Genomic DNA, 19,121 nt, shown 5'->3' on the forward strand with positions numbered 1-19,121 from the left:
TTCTGAGAATAACAAAATTCTTACCTTAGTCATAGGTTTTCCATCAGAGTACTGTGAGCAGGAAGATTACTTTATTATGGCAGTTCACTTTAAAGGCAAAGAAAATCAGTTCTAGGAAGACCTCACTTTGAAGAAATATAGCATACAAAACATACTTATGAGACAGATAAAATTCCAACAATATTTGTGAAGGTATTGCCTACAGAATATATTAAATAGCAGATTCCACTAATTCATAGAGATTGGTTTTCTCATTCACAGTTACTTTTTTTCACCTTCCTTTTCAGGAAAGCATTGCTTGCCTAAAGTAAGGTTTACTTGTGCTAACTTACAAATTAGAAGGAAGGAGATGGAACTAAATAAAATATGAAGTTCTGATGTGGATGCACTGGAGTATAGTTGACGCAACACAGTTAACCTTCATGGGTCCACTTACATGCAGATTTTTTTTTTCCAATAAATACGGTACTATATGATCACTGGTTGAATCCTCAGATACATAACTGAAGAAATGAAGGGCAGTCTGTGGGACTTGAGCATCCTCAGCTTTTGGTATCCTCAGTGGGCCCTGGAACAAATCCCCTGCAGACGCCAAGGGACACCTGTACTTTGTGGGTGCTACTGTTTTAATAATAAGAGAATAATTCTCTTCATACCTTCGTAAGGTACGAAGTTTATAGATACCACATCCTATTGTCTTGGATGTTCCTGTATCAAGTGCATAATCTGAGAAGAACGAAGGTCATGTGGAAAAGGTAGACTTCTTTTCTGTTCGAAAGAACAAGTTAATGGCATAATGCTTATTCTTTCCTTATAAGAAGCCTATAGACCATCCCAAAGAATCCAAAGGAAAGCTACTAACACAAATTCAGCAAAGTTGCTGGCTACAAGATCAACAAACAAAAATCAGTTGTATTGCTATACACCAGCAAAGAACAAACCAAAAAGTCAATTTAAAAAGCAGTTCCATTTACAACCACCCCTAAAAAATAACTAAATACCTAGAAATAAATCTACCCAAGGAGGTGAAATACATACAAAAAAACTATAAAACATTGCTGAAAGAAATTAAAGACCTAAAAAAATTAAAAGTTATCCTGTGTTCATAGACAAGATTTAAATTAACATTGTTAAGATGTCAATATTATCCAAAGTGATCTGAAGATTCACTGTCATCTCAATAAATATTCTAACATCCTCTTTCAAAAAAAAAAAAAGAAGACTCTTCTAACAAATGGTACTTTCCAACAATGGAGAAGGCCCTGAAGAGTGATAGAGAGGAGTAGTAAACTCTCCATCACTGAAGTGTTAAGGAGAGATTCTATCAACTGGATGATTCAGAAGCGATTCTGTCATCGGTATCGTATAGAAGTTGGACTAAGTAATTTCCAAGGTCCCTTCCTATTTTTAGATACTCTTCTAAGCAGTTATGACCTACAGCTAATGTGCTGAATCTGCTCTCTCCATAGTTTTTGAATAGTCTTTGGTTGGACCACAAGTATGTTCTGCAGTGAGCTGATTCCAGCTTTGTCACTGGTCCTAGGATCAAACTTCTATCCAGGAGTGCACCTAATCCCTAGGGGAAGCAGAGTGTGGCCATTGGTTGTAGAGGGAAAGATGGCTTAGACCCAGAATCCCAAATCCTTGGCCAGCTATGTCCTGCTGCCAGAGGTTTTCAAGGTCCATATGCAGAGGAGACTAAGGAAAGAGTTTCTTGTTTATAACTAAGGCTTTTTGTGCCTGAATCCTCATGGGGAAGCAACAGCTTGGAGCTGAGTTAGACCATGTGTGGCTGCAGGGAATCCTGCTCTTGTACAGGCCCAGCCTTGACCCAAAACATATCAGGTCCTCCTTGGCAACCTCTCCTTTTACTTAAGTCCTGATTTTTCTTGCAAACTCTTACCATTCTAGTATGGAGCGGAGGCGGAAAAAATCAAACCCAAAGGAAAAAGAGTTGTTTTCCTTCTCTAAAGCCTAGAGCAAACTTTCTGAAATTGAGTAATATATTTGTTGCTGTTGTTTAGTCACTAATCCGTGTCTGACTCTTTGTGACCCATGAACTGTAGCCCACCAGGCTCCTCCTCTCCATGGAGTTTTCCAGGCAAGAATACTAGAGTGGGTTGCCATTTCCTTCTCCAGTAGCTCTATCTGTCCCAGAGATCGAACCTTGGTCTCCTGCATTGGCAGGTGGATTCTTTACCACTGAGTCACCAGGGAAGCCCCTGATAATAAATATCCCTCCTTTAAAGGAAAAAAAAAAAAAATCACAGATCTCGAGTTAGCCGTTTTCTACTTTACTATAAATGCCTACGAACATAAAGTAGCTTCTTGCCTATAGCTTTTATATGAAAACAGAACACTTAAAGAATAAAGCTATAAATTAACCAGTAAATTTTCAAGTAAAATAGTTTAGTAAGAAGGTGCTATTTTGCTCAGATGGACTCAATGATAAGCTCCTAACAGATCTGTGGAATTTCTGTCCTCACTTGCTGTTTTACTAGCTTCACGCTCCATCCTGTCTCTGCCAAGATAACTGAAACCTGCTGATAATGCTGGTAATGCATTTAATCCTGCTGTGATTTATCAATCCATGTCCCCAGCAATCCCATACGGATGTGGTGTGGGTCGAGCTGCCAACTCCCATTGCCCGCAATGCCCTGGAAAGATTTTTAAAAAGTCAGCTTTATGTGTTCCCTGAAGCTTTGAAAGAACGCACCAATAAAATCGCCTAGGCATGGCACTTTTTTGACAAGTACTTTTTTCCCCACAATGTTCTTTGTTTCATCTCATCCTCTTCTTGATTCACTTGATCATTTATATTTTAACCATCTAGGTTTTCAAATTTATTTGCATAGGGATTTATGAATCATTCTCATAATTCTTTTCATTTCCTTTTTTACTCTATTCTTTCTCATTTTTGACTTTGTGTTTGAATAGTGCCTCTTTTTAAAAAATAGATCAATGAGCAGTTTCTAAGTAATTTTTACTTTATTAAAGTTTATTATGCCCTGCTTTGTTGTTTTTCCATCTTATCTACTTCAAATGCATTTATTTTCTTTCTTGCTTGTTAATGAACATGTTTATAACTAGTATAAAAATTCCCTGGAGTAAGTAGACTCTAGCCCAAACACTTTAAAATATAAAATTGTCATTATTTTTCTAATTCCGTTTTGAGTCAAGAGCAGTGTCATTGAGGATTTTATTCATACTTTTGTTAATTTCTAGTTTTTATACACTTGGAAGGTGAGATCTATAATCTTTCCATTGTTATTTGCATATTTTATTGAATTTTTTATTGTTGTTTGACTCATCCTTTGTGTAAAAACCTTTTTGAGAAAGTTGATACTGGTTTTATATTTTACACCAATTTAAAAGTTTCTTGTCATATTTTAGATTTATTCAACTTACACTTCTAGTCTGTTTCATTGCTAGTATTTTACATTTAAAAAAGCAAACTTCGAACTTTACATTTATAAAAATGTTTCAACCTCAAAATATGTTCATTGACTCCTTTCATTGAAAAATGTGGAACTTAGGTTATTGCATTTCCTTCCAACTCCCAATTTTTCTTAATAAGCTCTGAGAATTTTATCCAGGTCCACTATAGTGTATTTCATCTATTCTAGGACTCATATGTTTTCATATTACAATCTTTGAAGTTGGGGTGTGTTAAGCAATGGCATGTTAATATAGCTGCTGCCTCCTGGCAGTAAGGATGAAGTTGTCTTTGCTTGCACAAGCTGGCATTTGGCATGGGCATACAACTTCTTGATATTTCAGTCACCAAACCACTTAAAGACCATTTGAGGAGAGAATAAGTGTCCTGGTTGTTGTCTGAACACCTTTTGTGATACCTCCTGGTAAGATCAAGAACATGTCAACATCAAATTTTACAGAATGAGTGTCAATATCTTGGAAGAAGATCTTGGAGACAGCAAAGAAACTCTCTTAAAATACGTTAGCATCATCACATCTCTCAATGGTACAGGGAACTATCTGCCTGGAAAACCTCAGACATCGACAACTCTGAGCGTCAAGAAGTGATTCAAGAGATTCAGGCTGGAAGATGTTTTAGAAATAGTTTAATTTATTTAACTTGTAGTTTCCTTTTTTATGCAATCAGAAAATGCTACATGAGAAATACAAAGCCTTTAAGACTCTTTAAACAAGATAAAAAAGAACAATTTTAAATGACTGGAAAATAATATATTTAACTAACAGTTTTTCTTAGCATGACACAAAATGGTGGTCCCCCTTAGATTTAAGCTGTCCCGGAATGATGAAATTCGGAAGTTCTTTTTAAAATGTTTTATTATGTACCTTTCCTTTCAAGAATTAATAGTTTGCCTTCTAGTTTATAGTTCCAATTATCATAGCTAATTAAACTTTATTTGTTCATGACATAACTTGCTCATTCATGGCTTTTAAATGCCAATTCATCCCAAAAGCTGGGAGCTGTCTTAAAATAGATTTTTCTCTTCTGAGACTGTCTTTGATACACTTCCTGAGGTTTTTTATTTCTTTATTTTTTAGTGTCTAATAACTACTTACTAACTGGAATATTTTTCTAGTAATATTACTACTCAAAGAGGTTTTGCATTTTTATTACTTTCTATAACTAGTATAAATGATGGCTTATCTGAAAAATCATTCTTGGCACCTTTTTTTCATTAGAAATCTCTTTTTTTATCATTTAGTGTTGCTGAGAAGTTGTTTCCCTGCTATATTATATATGTATGTATTTCTGTATGTATATAGTCTTCCCAGCTGGCTTAGTGGTAAAAAAAAAAAAATCTGCCTGTCAATTCAGGAGACATGGGTTCGATCCCTGGATTGGGAAGATATATATGATAAATGCAAAGTCTTTAAGATTCTGGAGAAGTCTTAAAGAAGATCCCTTGGAGAAGGAAATGGCAACCCACTCCAGTATTCTTGCCTGGAAAATCCCATGGATAGAGAACCTAGTGGGCTACAGTCTATGAGTTGCAAAGAGTTGGACATGACTAAGGATACATGGATGGTCATACTATTTGTTTCCAAACTTAACATTTGAGTGTCCTTGCCCTGCTAAAGATTTCCCATGTTCATGTATTTGAAAGGACTCACCAGACTCCAGAGAGCACACTTACATAAGACTTTTGTGTAAGGCAAAGATACAGGTGCAGCAAAAAGAGTGCAGAAAGGAGAGTGCAGACATTGAGATTCAAGAGAGAACCCATGCCTAAACTCCCAGCGTCCTTATTGTACCAAGACTGCAGTGTCTCCAGCTGGAACTACCATCATTTATGGGAGGGATCCTGACTTTGGGAGAGCTCAAAGTAGAATTTCCCAGGATTTTTATGCCTCTCTAGCCATGCAATCAGGTTTGCATAATCTATTAGGCCAGTTGGAAACCCATCATTAAAGAAATTAACCCTGGGGATCCCCAGGGTAGATTCAAACTTAACATCGTAAATCTCACTGCCCTTAACTTGGCCAAGAGTAAAAAAAACCAGACACCATAATGTCCCCAGAGATAAAGAGAGCTTTTCTAGTCTAACTGTAAACTAACTCCATCTTCCATATCTATACCCTTATCTCCAAACCTCCTTTTTCCAATTAGGAAGTTAGGGGAAGGGAAAGGCAGGACATAGCATGTCACTTATCTTTGGCCTCTCAGCCACAGCAGATTCTTGCCTGGGCCATAGACCACAAGTTATTTCTTGCATTTCCTAGTGTTCAGTTTCCCTCAGGTGGGGATGGTAAGTAGGCACTGCTGCTGCTGCTGCTGCTAAGTCTCCAGTCGTGTCTGACTCCGTGCGACCCCATAGACAGCAGCCCACCAGACTCCTCCGTCCCTGGGATTCTCCAGGCAAGAACACTGGAGTGGGTTGCCATTTCCTTCTCCAATGCATGAAAGTGAAAAGTGAAAGTGAAGTCACTCAGTCGTGTCCGACTCTTCACAACCCCATGGACTGCAGCCCACCAGGCTCCTCCATCCATGGGATTTTCCAGGCAAGAGTACTGGAGTGGGTTGCCATTGCCTTCTCTGGTAAGTAGGCACACATCACTCCAATTTCATGTTTTGAGATCAAAGCTATTCCCTAGTTCCAATCTTGAAGAAGTTTTCTTCTAATATAAATTCATACTTATTGTTCATTTTGGTTTATTTCAGGGAGTGTTTATGAATGAATTAATATTAGCACCACCATCTTTCCATGGACATCCAGACAACTTCTTAAATCTGGGAGAGGTAAGAAGTTCCCAGGAGTATAAGTGCCTGCACTGTGAGTATCCAAAAGCCATTGCCCATGGCGACAATGAAGTCAATATGAGGTACTTGTTCAAATCATGTGGAACCTGACAGGAAGAGCAGTGGAATAATTCTAGCCGCCAAAAGGTTGAAGAACTAACCAAAGAACTGCCATCACTTTTCTCTCCCTGGTCCTTTCCTCACACCTCTCCCCCCCATCATTGATTCTATATTTCTATATACTGTCTTGACAGTACATAGATATTCTCTACTAATCTGTACTGAGAGATGTCCTTCAGTTCTGTATTCCTGGTTTCTAGCAGAATACATAGAAAGTACCATAAATATAATAAATGTTAGATTCATCATATAACTTGAGCGTAACCTGAAAATAGTATCTTGGATTAAGAACTGGAAAGACTAGATGGTTCTTTTTATACATCAAGGCTTTCAGCTATTTTTGACCAAATCTTGTCAAATATGGATATATTCCTGCCTCTGCCTACCCAGGTGGTGCTAGTGGTAAAGAATCCACCTGCTAGTACAGGAGATGAAAGAGACACAAGTTTGATTCCTGAATCTGAAAGATCCCATGGAGTAGGAAATGGCAACCTACTCCAGTATTCTTACCTGAAAAATTCCATGGACAGAGAGCTTTGAGGGCCACAGTCCATGGGTCACAAAGAGTTTGACACAACTGAGTGACTGAGCACACTGCCTACCTTGTTCTAATATAGCTCTCTGAAGAGTGCTCACAAGAAGAAGCAAGTCAAAGCTAGAAAAGAGGACTAAAGAAAGCAAACAGAATAACGGTGAAATCTGCAGGATGAATTTACTCTCTCTCCAACATTTTTAGGAAGAAAAGTGAGGCTTGCTTGCAGAGACTAGCAGTCTTTCAGAAATGGCTTGGCAAGCTGTTCCCTACTGCCTGCTGCTGCTGCTGCTGCTGCTGCTGCATCGCTTCAGTCGTGTCTGACTTTGTGCGACCCCATAGACCGCAGCCCACCAGTCTCCCCCGTCCCTGGGATTCTCCAGGCAAGAACACTGGAGTAGGTTGCCATTTCCTTCTCCAACGCATGAAAGTGAAAAGTGAAAGTGAAGTCACTCAGTCGTGTCCGACTCTTAGCGACCCCATGGACTGCAGCCTACCAGGCTCCTCCATCCATGGGATTTTCCAGGCAAGAGTACTGGAGTGGGGTGCCATTGCCTTCTCCCTACTGCCTATCTTCAAGGAACTTGCCCTGTGTTGTAGAAGTCCTTGGAAAGGGTGGGACTTCTAGCCTGTCAGTTACACCTAATCAGTTGTAGCCATCTGTTCATGAAAGCCAGAATGGTTCATGAGAGAAGGGGGAAGGAGAAAAAGGCCACGAGAGAGGAAAGGAATGCTTATGGTGGAGGAGAAAAGACAGAGAAAATTTTGCCCAAGGTCAGTTTTGGATGTTTAAAATCATGCCACCCCTTTACAAGCAGCCTTCTTGGCATATGTATTAACCCATGGATTGAGGATGGAGGACCATTCTTTTGCTTTCTAGAAGGAAGCATAGTTAAAAACTCTAGAGTCTACCCAAGGGCTGCCTAGTTTTCCAAGCTTCAGGTGGTCCCCAAATTAGGAAATTTGTGTTGAAGAACAAGCATGTGCCTGTTGAAGGGACTCCTTAAAAGTTCAGGAAGCTCACAGACCTTGCCAGCCTGAATTCCTTGGAAGCTCAGGCCTGAAGGCAATGATAAGGATGCCAGTGTGTTAGAAGTGATGACGCCTTTGGATCTTGGCCGTAGCGGTGGGCTGTGCTGGGTGAATGCAGTAAAGTTGCTTAATACCTTCCCCATTCCCATAACAAAATTATGAAGTCTGGGTTCTCTGAGAATTTAACATTGATTGGATGATAGGAAATCTCTGAACTTTGCATTCTATTACCTAAAAGCCTATCTTACTTGGAGATGGGAAACTAAGTCCTAGGGAAAGTAACAGATCAGGGCAAAGACCAGTAGCTGTCCCAAGTCCAGTGGCCTTTTTGAAGCACCTATCGAATTTTGTTACAACTGGCCCTTTGCCTCTCGTCACTTTTAGTGTAAGTGCCTGACAGCTTTTTTGATTGTAATGTAACTGCTTAACATTAAATTTTTGATTGTCAAGGCATCCATTTTCAAAGAATCCATCTCGAATAAGCATGTTGCCAGCTACACAGCTACCTAAAGATCCAGCAACCCCATGAAGCTCCCCTATTGGAGACCCCTGGGTCACCTACATAACTGACCCCCACTCTTATGTTTTAAATTCACCAATAAAGAGTAACCCACAAACCTCACCTCAACCCCAATACAGGCAGAACCCCAGGTCTTTGCTCTCCCTCCAGCCTTGCTGTGTATATATCCTCCAGGACCTCTGAGTAATAAACCTTTTTTTTTCCTTACAAAGTTTCCTGATGTTTGATGAAATAAAGTTCATATTTTATGGCAAGATGAGAAAAATTTAAACATAAAATCTTTCTTTGCCTATTTGGGCCTCCTCCCCCACCCCACCCTCTGTAGGGTGTACTGTGTGTGCGTCTGGATTAATCAGGCCTCCCTAGAAGATAACCTTCCTTCTTAACCCCATCAGGGGCTACTATGACCCATGACCTGCTACTCGCTCTGTACGTGTTGATCTGTAAACTGTCAAATGACACATAATTATCTGTCTCAAGAACTCATGTTAGCCTACTTTGATCTCTGGGGGGTGGAACAGACCTCGGAGCTTTCTGAAAGACCATCTCCCAGCTTATAATCCTCAGGTTGGCTCAAAGAGAAACTTCTATTTCTTTCTTAGATCAACTGTTGATTAGCTTTTCATCAACATAGTTGTTGCTGAGGTGCGTTTTGTGATCATGATACAAACCACAAAGGCCAGTCCACAACATTGGCTCCTACTGGAAAATGTCTGTGGGGGCAACCTCAAATATGCAGGCCCAGGTGAGTGCCCCGGGCATTGCTAGCTGATAGCATCACTATCGTCAGACTGAGACTAGAAGAAACACCACCTTTAACTTTGATTCTTGAATTCTTAGTAGCTAGTAACAGGTACAAAACCAAAGAAAATCTTGTACTCGGAGCTTTGCACCAACTCTGAGAGGACTGAAGAGAGGAGTTAGCATTTCACCTGAGTTGGAAGTTAAGAGTATGCACTGACCACACCCTCTATCTGCACGCCCCCAACCACAGAGCAGCCACAGAGCAGAAAGGATTCCTCAGTAGGCAAAGGGGAATTAATGATGGCACAGATATGGACAGAGGTTCTTTTCAAGAGGCTTCTCTTTTTCTGGAATCTCCACATACTGCTAAGTACTGAGATTATCCATCAGGGTCAGCCAAGGCCATCATTCACCCTGGCCCTGAGCTATTTTTATGCTCAAGGTTTCAGGAGTTGAGAAGGTATGTGCTTCATTATCAACTATAATGTAGAGGATGAGACCAGCGGGCTCCACTGACTCTGCTGTGTCTGGGCCACCACTCTCTGTGGCAGGGGAAGAATCTCTCTGCTGAGTTAACATTCACCTTAGAGCCCTGGGCTTCCCTTGTGGCTAAGACAGTAAAGAATCTGCCTGCAATGTGGGAGACCTGGGTTTACTCCCTGGGTTGGGAAGATCCCCTGCAGAAGGGCATAGCTACCCACTCCAGTATTCTTGCCTGAAGAATTCCATGCACAGAGGAGCCTGGCAGTCTGCAGTCCATGGGATCGCAAAGAGTCAGACACGACTAAGCGACTAACCCTTTCATTTCACTTTTAGAGCCCTGGGACTTCTCTGATGAAAAACAGTTCTTGGAATTTCATGGAAGGGAATTACGGCAACTTGGATGAGGCAGTGTTCTTTTTAGTCTTTCAAATTTCCCTAACTCAGTTGGGTGCTTTTCTTTCAAAATACCGTAATTCCATAATCTTTCTCCAAAATTAGAATTTATTTGTATTTTACCTTTTTCGTTGTTGTTGTTGCTGTTTGGGGAAGGAAATGTTTTTATTAAAAAAAAAAAAAATACCCAGACTTCCAACTACCAGATCTATAGCCCTAGAAAACAGAGATTCAGGTTACCTTATTCTTCAGCTCTCCCATTTGCTAAGATTTACTCTGTATTTTCCCAGACTCTAGGATTTAAGAACATTTACTAATAGCATCTTCCTCGAATGTGTCCCTTTGCTGAGCTGTGGCTTCTTTATTCTACAGTCCCCTAAATGATTACCCACGACTTCTTCACCCACTCATCAGAGCGAAGAACCATTCCAATGGACTGCTAAAGACCATCTCAGTGCCAGTGAAACCAGAAGAATGCTTGAAAAAGTAACCTCATGTTATGAAAAAGTGTTCTCTTTCTTCAGGTATAGGAGCTAGAACCTTAATAAAAGTATTCTATAAGCAACCTAGATGTCCATCAGCAGATGAATGGATAAGAAAGCTGTGGTACATATACACAATGGAGTATTACTCAGCCATTAAAAAGAATACATTTGAATCAGTTCTAATGAGGTGGATGAAACTGGAGCCTATTATACAGAGTGAAGTAAGCCAGAAAGAAAAACACCAATACAGTATACTAACGCATATATATGGAATTTAGAAAGATGGTAACAATAACCCTGTGTACGAGACAGCAAAAGAGACACTGATGTATAGAACAGTCTTTTGGACTCTGTGGGAGAGGGGGAGGGTGGGATGATTTGGGAGAATGGCATTGAAACATGTATAATATCATGTATGAAACAAGTCGCCAGTCCAGGTTCGATGCACGATACTGGATGCTTGGGGCTGGTGCACTGGGACGACCCAGAGGGATGGTATGGGGAGGGAGGAGGGAGGAGGGTTCAGGATGGAGAACACGTGTATACCTGTGGCGGATTCATGTTGATATATGGCAAAACCAATACAATATTGTAAATTTAAAAAATAAAATTAAAAAAAAAAAAGGAACAGAAGGAATAAAAAAAAGAAAATGTTTATTATTCCTATCTAGTTTCCTTGGGAGATGAAACTCCTTCATTATTGTATTTCCTGAAATTGAGACAATTTGGGCCCCTTACTTAGATATTGCCCCTATGTAATTTCAGAGGCAATAATAAAGAAATACATTTTTATTGGCAATTTTAAACTGTGGTTCACCTTGCCAACAATTTAAGAACAATGCACATCAGCCTGGTTCCTGCACTTGCCCTCCTCAAGCAGCTGGTACAGACTGTTCTAGCAAAGAGGAGGGAAGATGCCCACCATGGGAGGAGGGATGAACTGGAAGCATAATTTATACAATAAGAAAAGTATGCTCTGAAGTCACTTGTACTTTCTGAACTTAAGTTACCTGTAAAACAGGCAAGAATGAATGGTCTTTATGGAGAATAAGGGGCAAAAGAAATAATCCCTCAAGTTCATTTGAGGTAGAGATTCCACTTTTACTGTAATTATAAGAAAGTTCAGATGAAGTAAAAGACAGATTTGTGCAAATAGGCACAAATAAGTTAAATGCTAGTGGTATTCACATGTGACTTGAATGCAGTTATTAATATCTGGACTCACTAAATCAATAACCAATAATCAAGATTATTTGGAAAATCAATTTTAATAACAGTGACAAAAAAAATAAGCATCCCCATTACTGACAGAGGCTGGCACTGTCAGGATGCTAAAATCCAGGGACTCTGACTGCCTGCCTTCGGGCAAGCTCGAAGATATTACTTGGTCATTGTTTGCTGGTAAAAAGTAAAATAGTATAGAAGGAAGGAGGGGAAAGAGGGAGGGAAGAAGGGAGAATATTTAGTTTATATCATATGTGAAAATGCTCTATTTCAAAGACAAGGATTATATTTTGCACTCCAGTTATAATTGTATCCACTGTAATTTAGGAACACTTTCCTTTGAAGAAAAAAAGAATGCCTGGAAATAATCTCCTTTGTAATTTTATTTTACAAGGTGCCAATGTGTAATGGGCCCATTAGCAAGCGTGCCCAGGAAGTCAAGTGTGAAGAGTCAAGGTTTCCCATGCTGGGAATTCCATGGTACCTGATGGAACTCTGAAAGTGTCACCTTTAGCTGCACAGCCAGTTCTGGAGGTGATTGAGGGTTTCCTTTCCCCTGACACTAAAGATAAGAGAAACAGGGCAGGAAGTAGCTATGGTAACAAAGTGGAGTTTGGTACTTGCCCTGGCTTTGGAAGTCAGTATCACTGGACTCCTCTGGTATCAAGCTTCAGGAAAGAAACTCACAGTATAAAGCAGAGCCATCTTAATCATTTTTAGACTGACATTTCAAAAAGGGTTAAGACGCTATCTGCTCTGTCTGTTCCATCTGCTCAGATGTTTATTTGAAAACATCTGTGCTATGATCTTTAACAATACTAGTTTTCACTTACCAATTAATACTTTTTAAAAAGTAAAACAGAGGTATAAATACTTATTCTCCAGTTAGAGAAGCAATTCTTTTGAACATCTTTATGATTTAAGGTCTCTTGACAACTCACGAGTAGGCAAAATGTTGCTATTTATTTAATCTTGGAAGAACACTGAAAGAAAAAGGCAGGGAGTGCAGGCAGTGTGGAAGAACTCTCCTTTATGTAGCTGGCCACATGTGACTTTAACAGTTGCAGGGGAAACTGGCTGGGGCTAAGGTTACATATTTCTGTTCAGTAAGGATATCCATGGTGGTAACTCTCATGATGACGGTAGTCATCCTGGTAACCATCCTGGTATCCTTGATGGTAACTATGGTAACCATAGCCCGCATACTCATCTTCTGGACAGCGCATCCCCAGTGACTGCTGAATGGCCATTTCCTGTCTCCGGAGTTGCATCGAATCAATTAAATCGTACACAATCACCATGGACCACATTGGGGAAGGATACCAGGATTTCACATTTCCATCTTTTCCAACTAGAAGCATGGAGAAGTACTCTGGGCTCACTTGGAAATAGTTGCGTATGTCTTTCACCAAATGGGCTGGTACGTCTTCTCGCTCCACAACAGAGCTCCCTAGAATAGGATTAGAAAAGTTGTTAGTGGATTAAAGAGGCAACACTCAGGAAAGCATCAAGTGAGAAGAAATCACTGTGAGAACAGAGAAAGGACCCAAGGATCTATTCTCTACAGCTTAAAAATCCAATTTAAGAACTTTGCTGGTCTTTCTACTAGCAATGAAATGTTCCTGCTATTCTACAACATAGATCACATTTTCAGGCAAATGTCTCTTTACAGAAGTGTTATAAAATATAAAACCAGTTCCTTTATTTAATCCTTGCAAGATCAACTGCCACATCAAGATCAACTCTGACATCCCTTGTTCACTGACATGGCAGGAAATATTTCATTTCTCGTGCCTTATAAAACTACCACAAGAATTAAATGAGATAACATGGGTGAAAATGCTTTGTAAGCCAATAAAGCCCCATGCAGACACAAAAGAATTCCATATCTCTATTAAGAAATGAATATCTTTGCTGTCACTTGTGAATGGTTTTTTAATAAAAACAGCATGAGTGCTTATGCTCCCCTTCCCAGTCTTATACACACATTCTGTGTATACATACATTCTCACACCCATACACACACACACATGCATGGGGCACACACCAGGAGGGAGCATTTAGTGACCTTTCTTCAACTGAGGGTACATCCACTGCTTACATATGAATTAATATAACTTAACTGAACTTATCAGTAGTTGATACTCTTTTAAAGTAACAAAACTTTACCATTAATCGGGAACAGTTCTAAAACGCCCCCTACTTCCTCTCCAACACCTAAAAGCTTCAGAACCGTTATGTGGCGCAGACCTGAGAGAAAAAAGAAAGCCATAGAATCTGTAGTAAGTCTTTTGCTTCCAAAGACCGGATATCTGACAATTAAAATCTCAAGTTTTAAAAGAGTATAAAGCATAACCTGATTAGGTAAAATAAGTCATTAAAAATTTTTTTCCAAAAAAATGCATTTAAACATTTATAAAATCTTGAAAAGAGACTAATTGCAGATTTTAGGATTAATAACAGGGTCAAATGTGGTTTAGTTTTGTTTTTGCAGATTGGAAAAGGATTTGCTCTTAAACTGTGATTCTCACTCTATTAAATGACAAAACAAAAATGAAGCCATTGGAACTTTAAAATATCTGAGATGATCTAAGTTGGTCAGTGTTCTGGAAAAAAGTCATGGCTGATGTTATAACAGCTTACATGGATAATTTAATTTTCTCTCAAAGAAAAGACTACAGAGCGAGCCAATGTGATTGTTGAAGAAATTGTTCTGGCTTCCTCAAATGAAAGTTTGTCTGCTCAGTGGGCGGGTTTTTATCCCTTTTTTAGAAGACTCAAAGGGGTGGCACTGAGGGAGGCACAGCTTGCTTCCCGCCCACCCTCAGCTCAAGTTTCAGGAAAGGAAAGAAGGTCACGCCTTGATAGCTTGCTGGAATTCTTTTGAAGATGAAGCCCTTATGAAAAGATTCAGGAGAAAGAACATAGGAAGGCAAGGGGGCTGTAGAGTCATCCTATTTAGAGTTCATGGTTTTAGACAAAATCCGAGCCTAGTCACAGTAGTAACTTGGAACTATTAATAATAAATATGATCGTTGACAGTTTTGATTGTCCAGGAGAGAAAACTAAAAGCCAACACGGAGGGCTCTTTGAAAGAAGAGCTGAAATTCAGGCAAAATGCTATTCCAAAAAAATTTTATGGGCTTTACTCTTCTCCCAGAGAAGTGAAGCATTTCTGTTCTGCATGTTAAGTCACGTTTTCAAAAGGGAAGATCATGAATTTAATTATCCCTTTAAAACATGACTTGTTCACATTTCCTATCTACTACAAGAGTTTGACTTAGACTCTTTGTGTAGTGATTCAAAATGAAACATCACCTAATAGCTGCTGCAAAGATGTCTTTAGAAAATTAGCAAGCCATGATCTTATTTATATATTCATATCATGGAGGGTCATTAACTGCTCTAAGAACTTCTGTCTTACCCACCACTGTTAGTGGCTATTAATAATTTAAAGTATGCCTAAAAATACTGGTGCAATCAAATCTTCCTTACATATGTTGATATAAATTTTTAAAGCATTAATCTTGATAATAAGAGTATAAATAAACATTTACAAATTTTCTAATTATCCTTACTGTTATAAGCTTGTTTTCTGCCTTTTTTTGTTATTATTTTACATCTTAAAACTGAAATGTATTTATTATTTATAGGTACCTGGTCATAGCAAGGACCCAGTCTCCGTTAATGTTTTACAAAACTTATACAACCACCCCTCCCTTTTATAAATCAAACACAGTTTTATAGCTAATAAATGATTCTTCTTCCTAATAGAAATATCAAAATAATGTGGATTCATCTATGTTCCAATTATGAAGTTTTAAATATGTGGCCACTAGCTACTTTCCACCTCTCTACTGACTCTCAAAAATTCTTCCTCTGCAGAGGTGTATCTTAAATAAAATTTTTGTAGTGATTCCAACTTTTGAAATTACCATTATCTCTCTGGTTCAACACTGAACTTATTAATAATGTTCTATGTATTGTGCATTTCCTTTCTATATGTACTTATTCAGAATAGTATTTGCCCTTTCTGACCACTAGAATAATAATGTTTGGTAAAGAAAGCATACATTAGTTTTCAAAACACTGAGCAATTCACTGCAAATAATGATAGTAATAATAAACAGCATTTCTCTTTGACCTACTTGTCTTAAAGCATAAGGCACTGTTTAACAAATCTTGCTGTCTTCCCAATACTTAGTTAGAGATCAAAATCCTTTCAAAGGGACCGGTAGTATAGTACAGTGAGGTTCAATTCATTAATTAATTCTCAAAGCCATTCCTGTCTTACAAAAAATACTTAAATCTATGGAAAAGTACTCAGTGTTGGTACCTAATTATTACCTAAGTAATTGATGATATCTGAGTTTTATGATCTTGAGACAAATTTTTTAAAAGCAAATAAGAAGACACATAATACAGATCACTGTAAGTAAAGCAGCAGGTATTTTCAAACATTTCAATAAAAAACCTGAGAGGGCAGAATATTGAAAAAAGAAAAAAGAAAAACAGACCCCAGTTGACTAAGATTCCAGTCTGAAAGCAACTTTATCCTCACTATAACTGAGTAAGTGTCTGGGAATCTACAGTCTGGGCTGGGGAATATTTGGATGACCTAAGCTTCTGTGTTCCATTTTAGACCAGGAAGAGGGTGGTATGGGAAAGCAGTGATGACGAGGCTTCCCACTCACCAAAATTGCATGCCTGGCCACTGAGGGCAGAGAGCTGCTGTGAATAGGCCCAGTCTTCATCATTAGGGGCCGAGATCACCAGCAACCGCCTCCTCCAACGGAACCTGGAAAAGAAGTAGAAGACCACAATTACGGCTTCAAACAATAGAGGCCAGTGTGAAAAAGCAGAGTAACGTTGACTGTCACTTTTTTCCTGTGCCTCAAATAAAAAAACAGTAACCTTAGAAATATTTCGTAGCTCCTCAAAGCCTAACATTAAACTGTATTACCACATTTCGTGCACTATTTCCTTTATAACTTCATGGTCTGCCTATTGTAGCATTTGCGTGATGTGTCAGGCATGAGTCTGGTCACCATGCCTGATGAGGTCACTTAGGGAGAGAAGAAATTCTCAGATACAATGAAAAATAGCTGAAATTGTTTGTCAGATTATAGCAACAGAAATAAAGGAATTAGAAAATAACTGAAGAAAACTGAAGTTCTGGTTGAATTCCCTCCGGTTTGGCAGGGGTGGTGGTGGTGGTGGTGGTGAATATGGACAGGAAATAGTACAGAAAAAAAAAAGAACTGAATTTTAAGTAGATGGCAGTGACAGTAAGAAGGAAAATAGAAAAGTGTCTTAAAGGGTCAAGCAAGGTTCCTGGAAAAATAAAGCTCTATGTACCTTCCTCAGTAGCCAGTGGTTCTTCCAGAGGCAAATGCTAGTTCTAAGATGTACCCTATCATCACAGTAAGAACCATCACTTATAGAGTACCCCTAAGAAGTAGAATGGAGCTAAACCTACAGTCATAGGATTTTAGAATATATAGTGAACTTCTTCCTGTTCTTATAGTTCCAACACAGTTGGGCAGTGGAAAGAGCTTTTGTCTTGTAGCCGAGAAACTTGATCTATATTTTCTCACTGCTACATTTTTTGGGTTCCTTGAGCATGTCACTCTATTCATCTAAGTCATAGTTTTTCCTTAGCTTTAGAATCAAAAAGAGCATTGCCTCAAAGAGGTGTTATAAGAATTAAACTCTAGGGACTTCCCTGGTGGTCCTATGGCTAAGACTCCACACCCCCAATGCAGGGACCTGGGTTTGATCCCTGGTCAGGGAACTAGATCCCACGTGCCACAGCTAAGAGTCCACATGCCGTAACTATACATTCAGAGTACTGCAACTAAGACCCAGGCAGGCAAATGGGTAAATATTTTGTTTAAAAAAAGAATTAAACTCAGAAATCCATCAATGTAAGTTATACATGTGTTGGCATAGATAGTGACAGCATCTTAGTCTGCAGGCTTTAGATTTAGAACTTTGTCTGACAGATGGATAATGTCCATTGTCCATTAACAGATCTTGGACATTATCTATCATGATGCCATATGATAATCGATTTAATCCTCATGTTTGTATATCATTTCACAGCTCGCTTTCACCTGCACAACACACATTCCTCACTGAAGGGCTTCTCTGGTGGCTCAGTGGTAAAGAATTGGCCTGCCAATATAGGAGGCATGGGTTCTATCCCTGATCCAGGAAGATCCCACGTCCTCCAAGAAACTGAGCCCATGCACCACAACTGTTGAGCCTGTGCTCTAGAGCCTGGGAACCAAAACTCCTGAGTCCACATGCCCTAGAGCCCATGCTCCCCAACAACAGGAGCCACTGCCATGAGAAGCCCATGCACCACAGCTAAAGAGTAGTCTGTGCAGCAACGAAGACCCAGCACAGCCAAAAATAAATACGTAAATAAATAATCATTTAAAAACAAAAACCATCCATTCCTCATTGGAGTTCATCGAGGGCATGGCTTGCTTTCCCCATTTTGCAGATAAAAAACAAGGTTTAGAGAAGTGAAGTGACTTGCCTAACCAGTAAATCTAAGAGGTGGTACCAAAATTCAGATTTCTCTAACTCCTGGTCCAGTGCTTTCCCTGGTCTACCCCCTCAGAGGAGCTAATGCTTGTGGGCACTGTCAGGGTCCCTCAGGGGATATGAAGGAGAGAGGGTGTGCATCCAGAGAGAGGCTGAGTGCAGTTGTCTGATAGTCCACCTTCACTGGAGAAAGGGCCTTTGCTTTCTGCCTTCAGTGTTGCTGACTGCAGGGTGTCAGTGCACTCAAGGAGCCAGAAGCCAGTTGATTATATTCATGGCTTCTCTCCCGGTGCCCCTTCTAGCCTCTCAGTGAACAGGAGAGTTTTCAATCCCAAAGAAAATGGCCTCTTGGGGGAATAGTGGTTTGGGTGAATGAGAGAAAATGATAGTCTGATGAAATACAACCTCTGAATGGACGCCTTAGCAAGACTCGCCAAGAGTTGCTTGCTGTGACATTACGTTAGCTTCCTCCGCTTGTTTTTCTCAAAGGGAAAGAAAAACTTATATCTCCACTGAGGATAGAAGATGAATGTATCTGGCACAAAGGAGGGGAGAGGAGAGTCTGAGACTGTCCGAGCTTTCCTGGGAAAGGGAACAGGACTGTTGTTGGATCACAGAAGATGGTCTCCTGTGCTTTCCCTGGTTCCTTAGGAGGCCTGCCAGACCAGCATCCCCCACCCCCACCCCTTCCCAGCCAGCACCCACACCAGGCCAGCTTTTCTGGCCCCCATACAGAGCTGCAGGTATCCTGGAGGGAGCTATTTTGGGTGAGGTCTATTTTGGCTTGTTTACCTGTGTGCA

At 39.7% G+C, this 19,121-nt stretch overlaps 1 protein-coding gene across 1 annotated transcript in view; it reads right to left on the reverse strand.

Annotated features, from left to right (window-relative positions):
* Positions 1-11,634: 11,634 nt before the first annotated feature.
* Positions 11,635-19,121, reverse strand: part of CCDC80 (coiled-coil domain containing 80) — a 36,697-nt gene continuing 29,210 nt past the window's right edge. Inside the window, exons 6-8 of the mRNA XM_055568153.1 lie at positions 16,460-16,563; positions 13,935-14,015; positions 11,635-13,215 (exon numbers count right to left, since the gene is read on the reverse strand). Of these exons, the coding sequence (XP_055424128.1) occupies positions 12,869-13,215; positions 13,935-14,015; positions 16,460-16,563 (532 nt within the window). The 3' untranslated portion in view covers positions 11,635-12,868. The remainder of the gene's footprint in view (positions 13,216-13,934; positions 14,016-16,459; positions 16,564-19,121) is intronic.

The sequence above is a fragment of the Bubalus kerabau genome, chromosome 2 (assembly GCF_029407905.1).
Source record: "Bubalus kerabau isolate K-KA32 ecotype Philippines breed swamp buffalo chromosome 2, PCC_UOA_SB_1v2, whole genome shotgun sequence".
Classification (NCBI taxonomy): domain Eukaryota; kingdom Metazoa; phylum Chordata; class Mammalia; order Artiodactyla; family Bovidae; genus Bubalus; species Bubalus kerabau.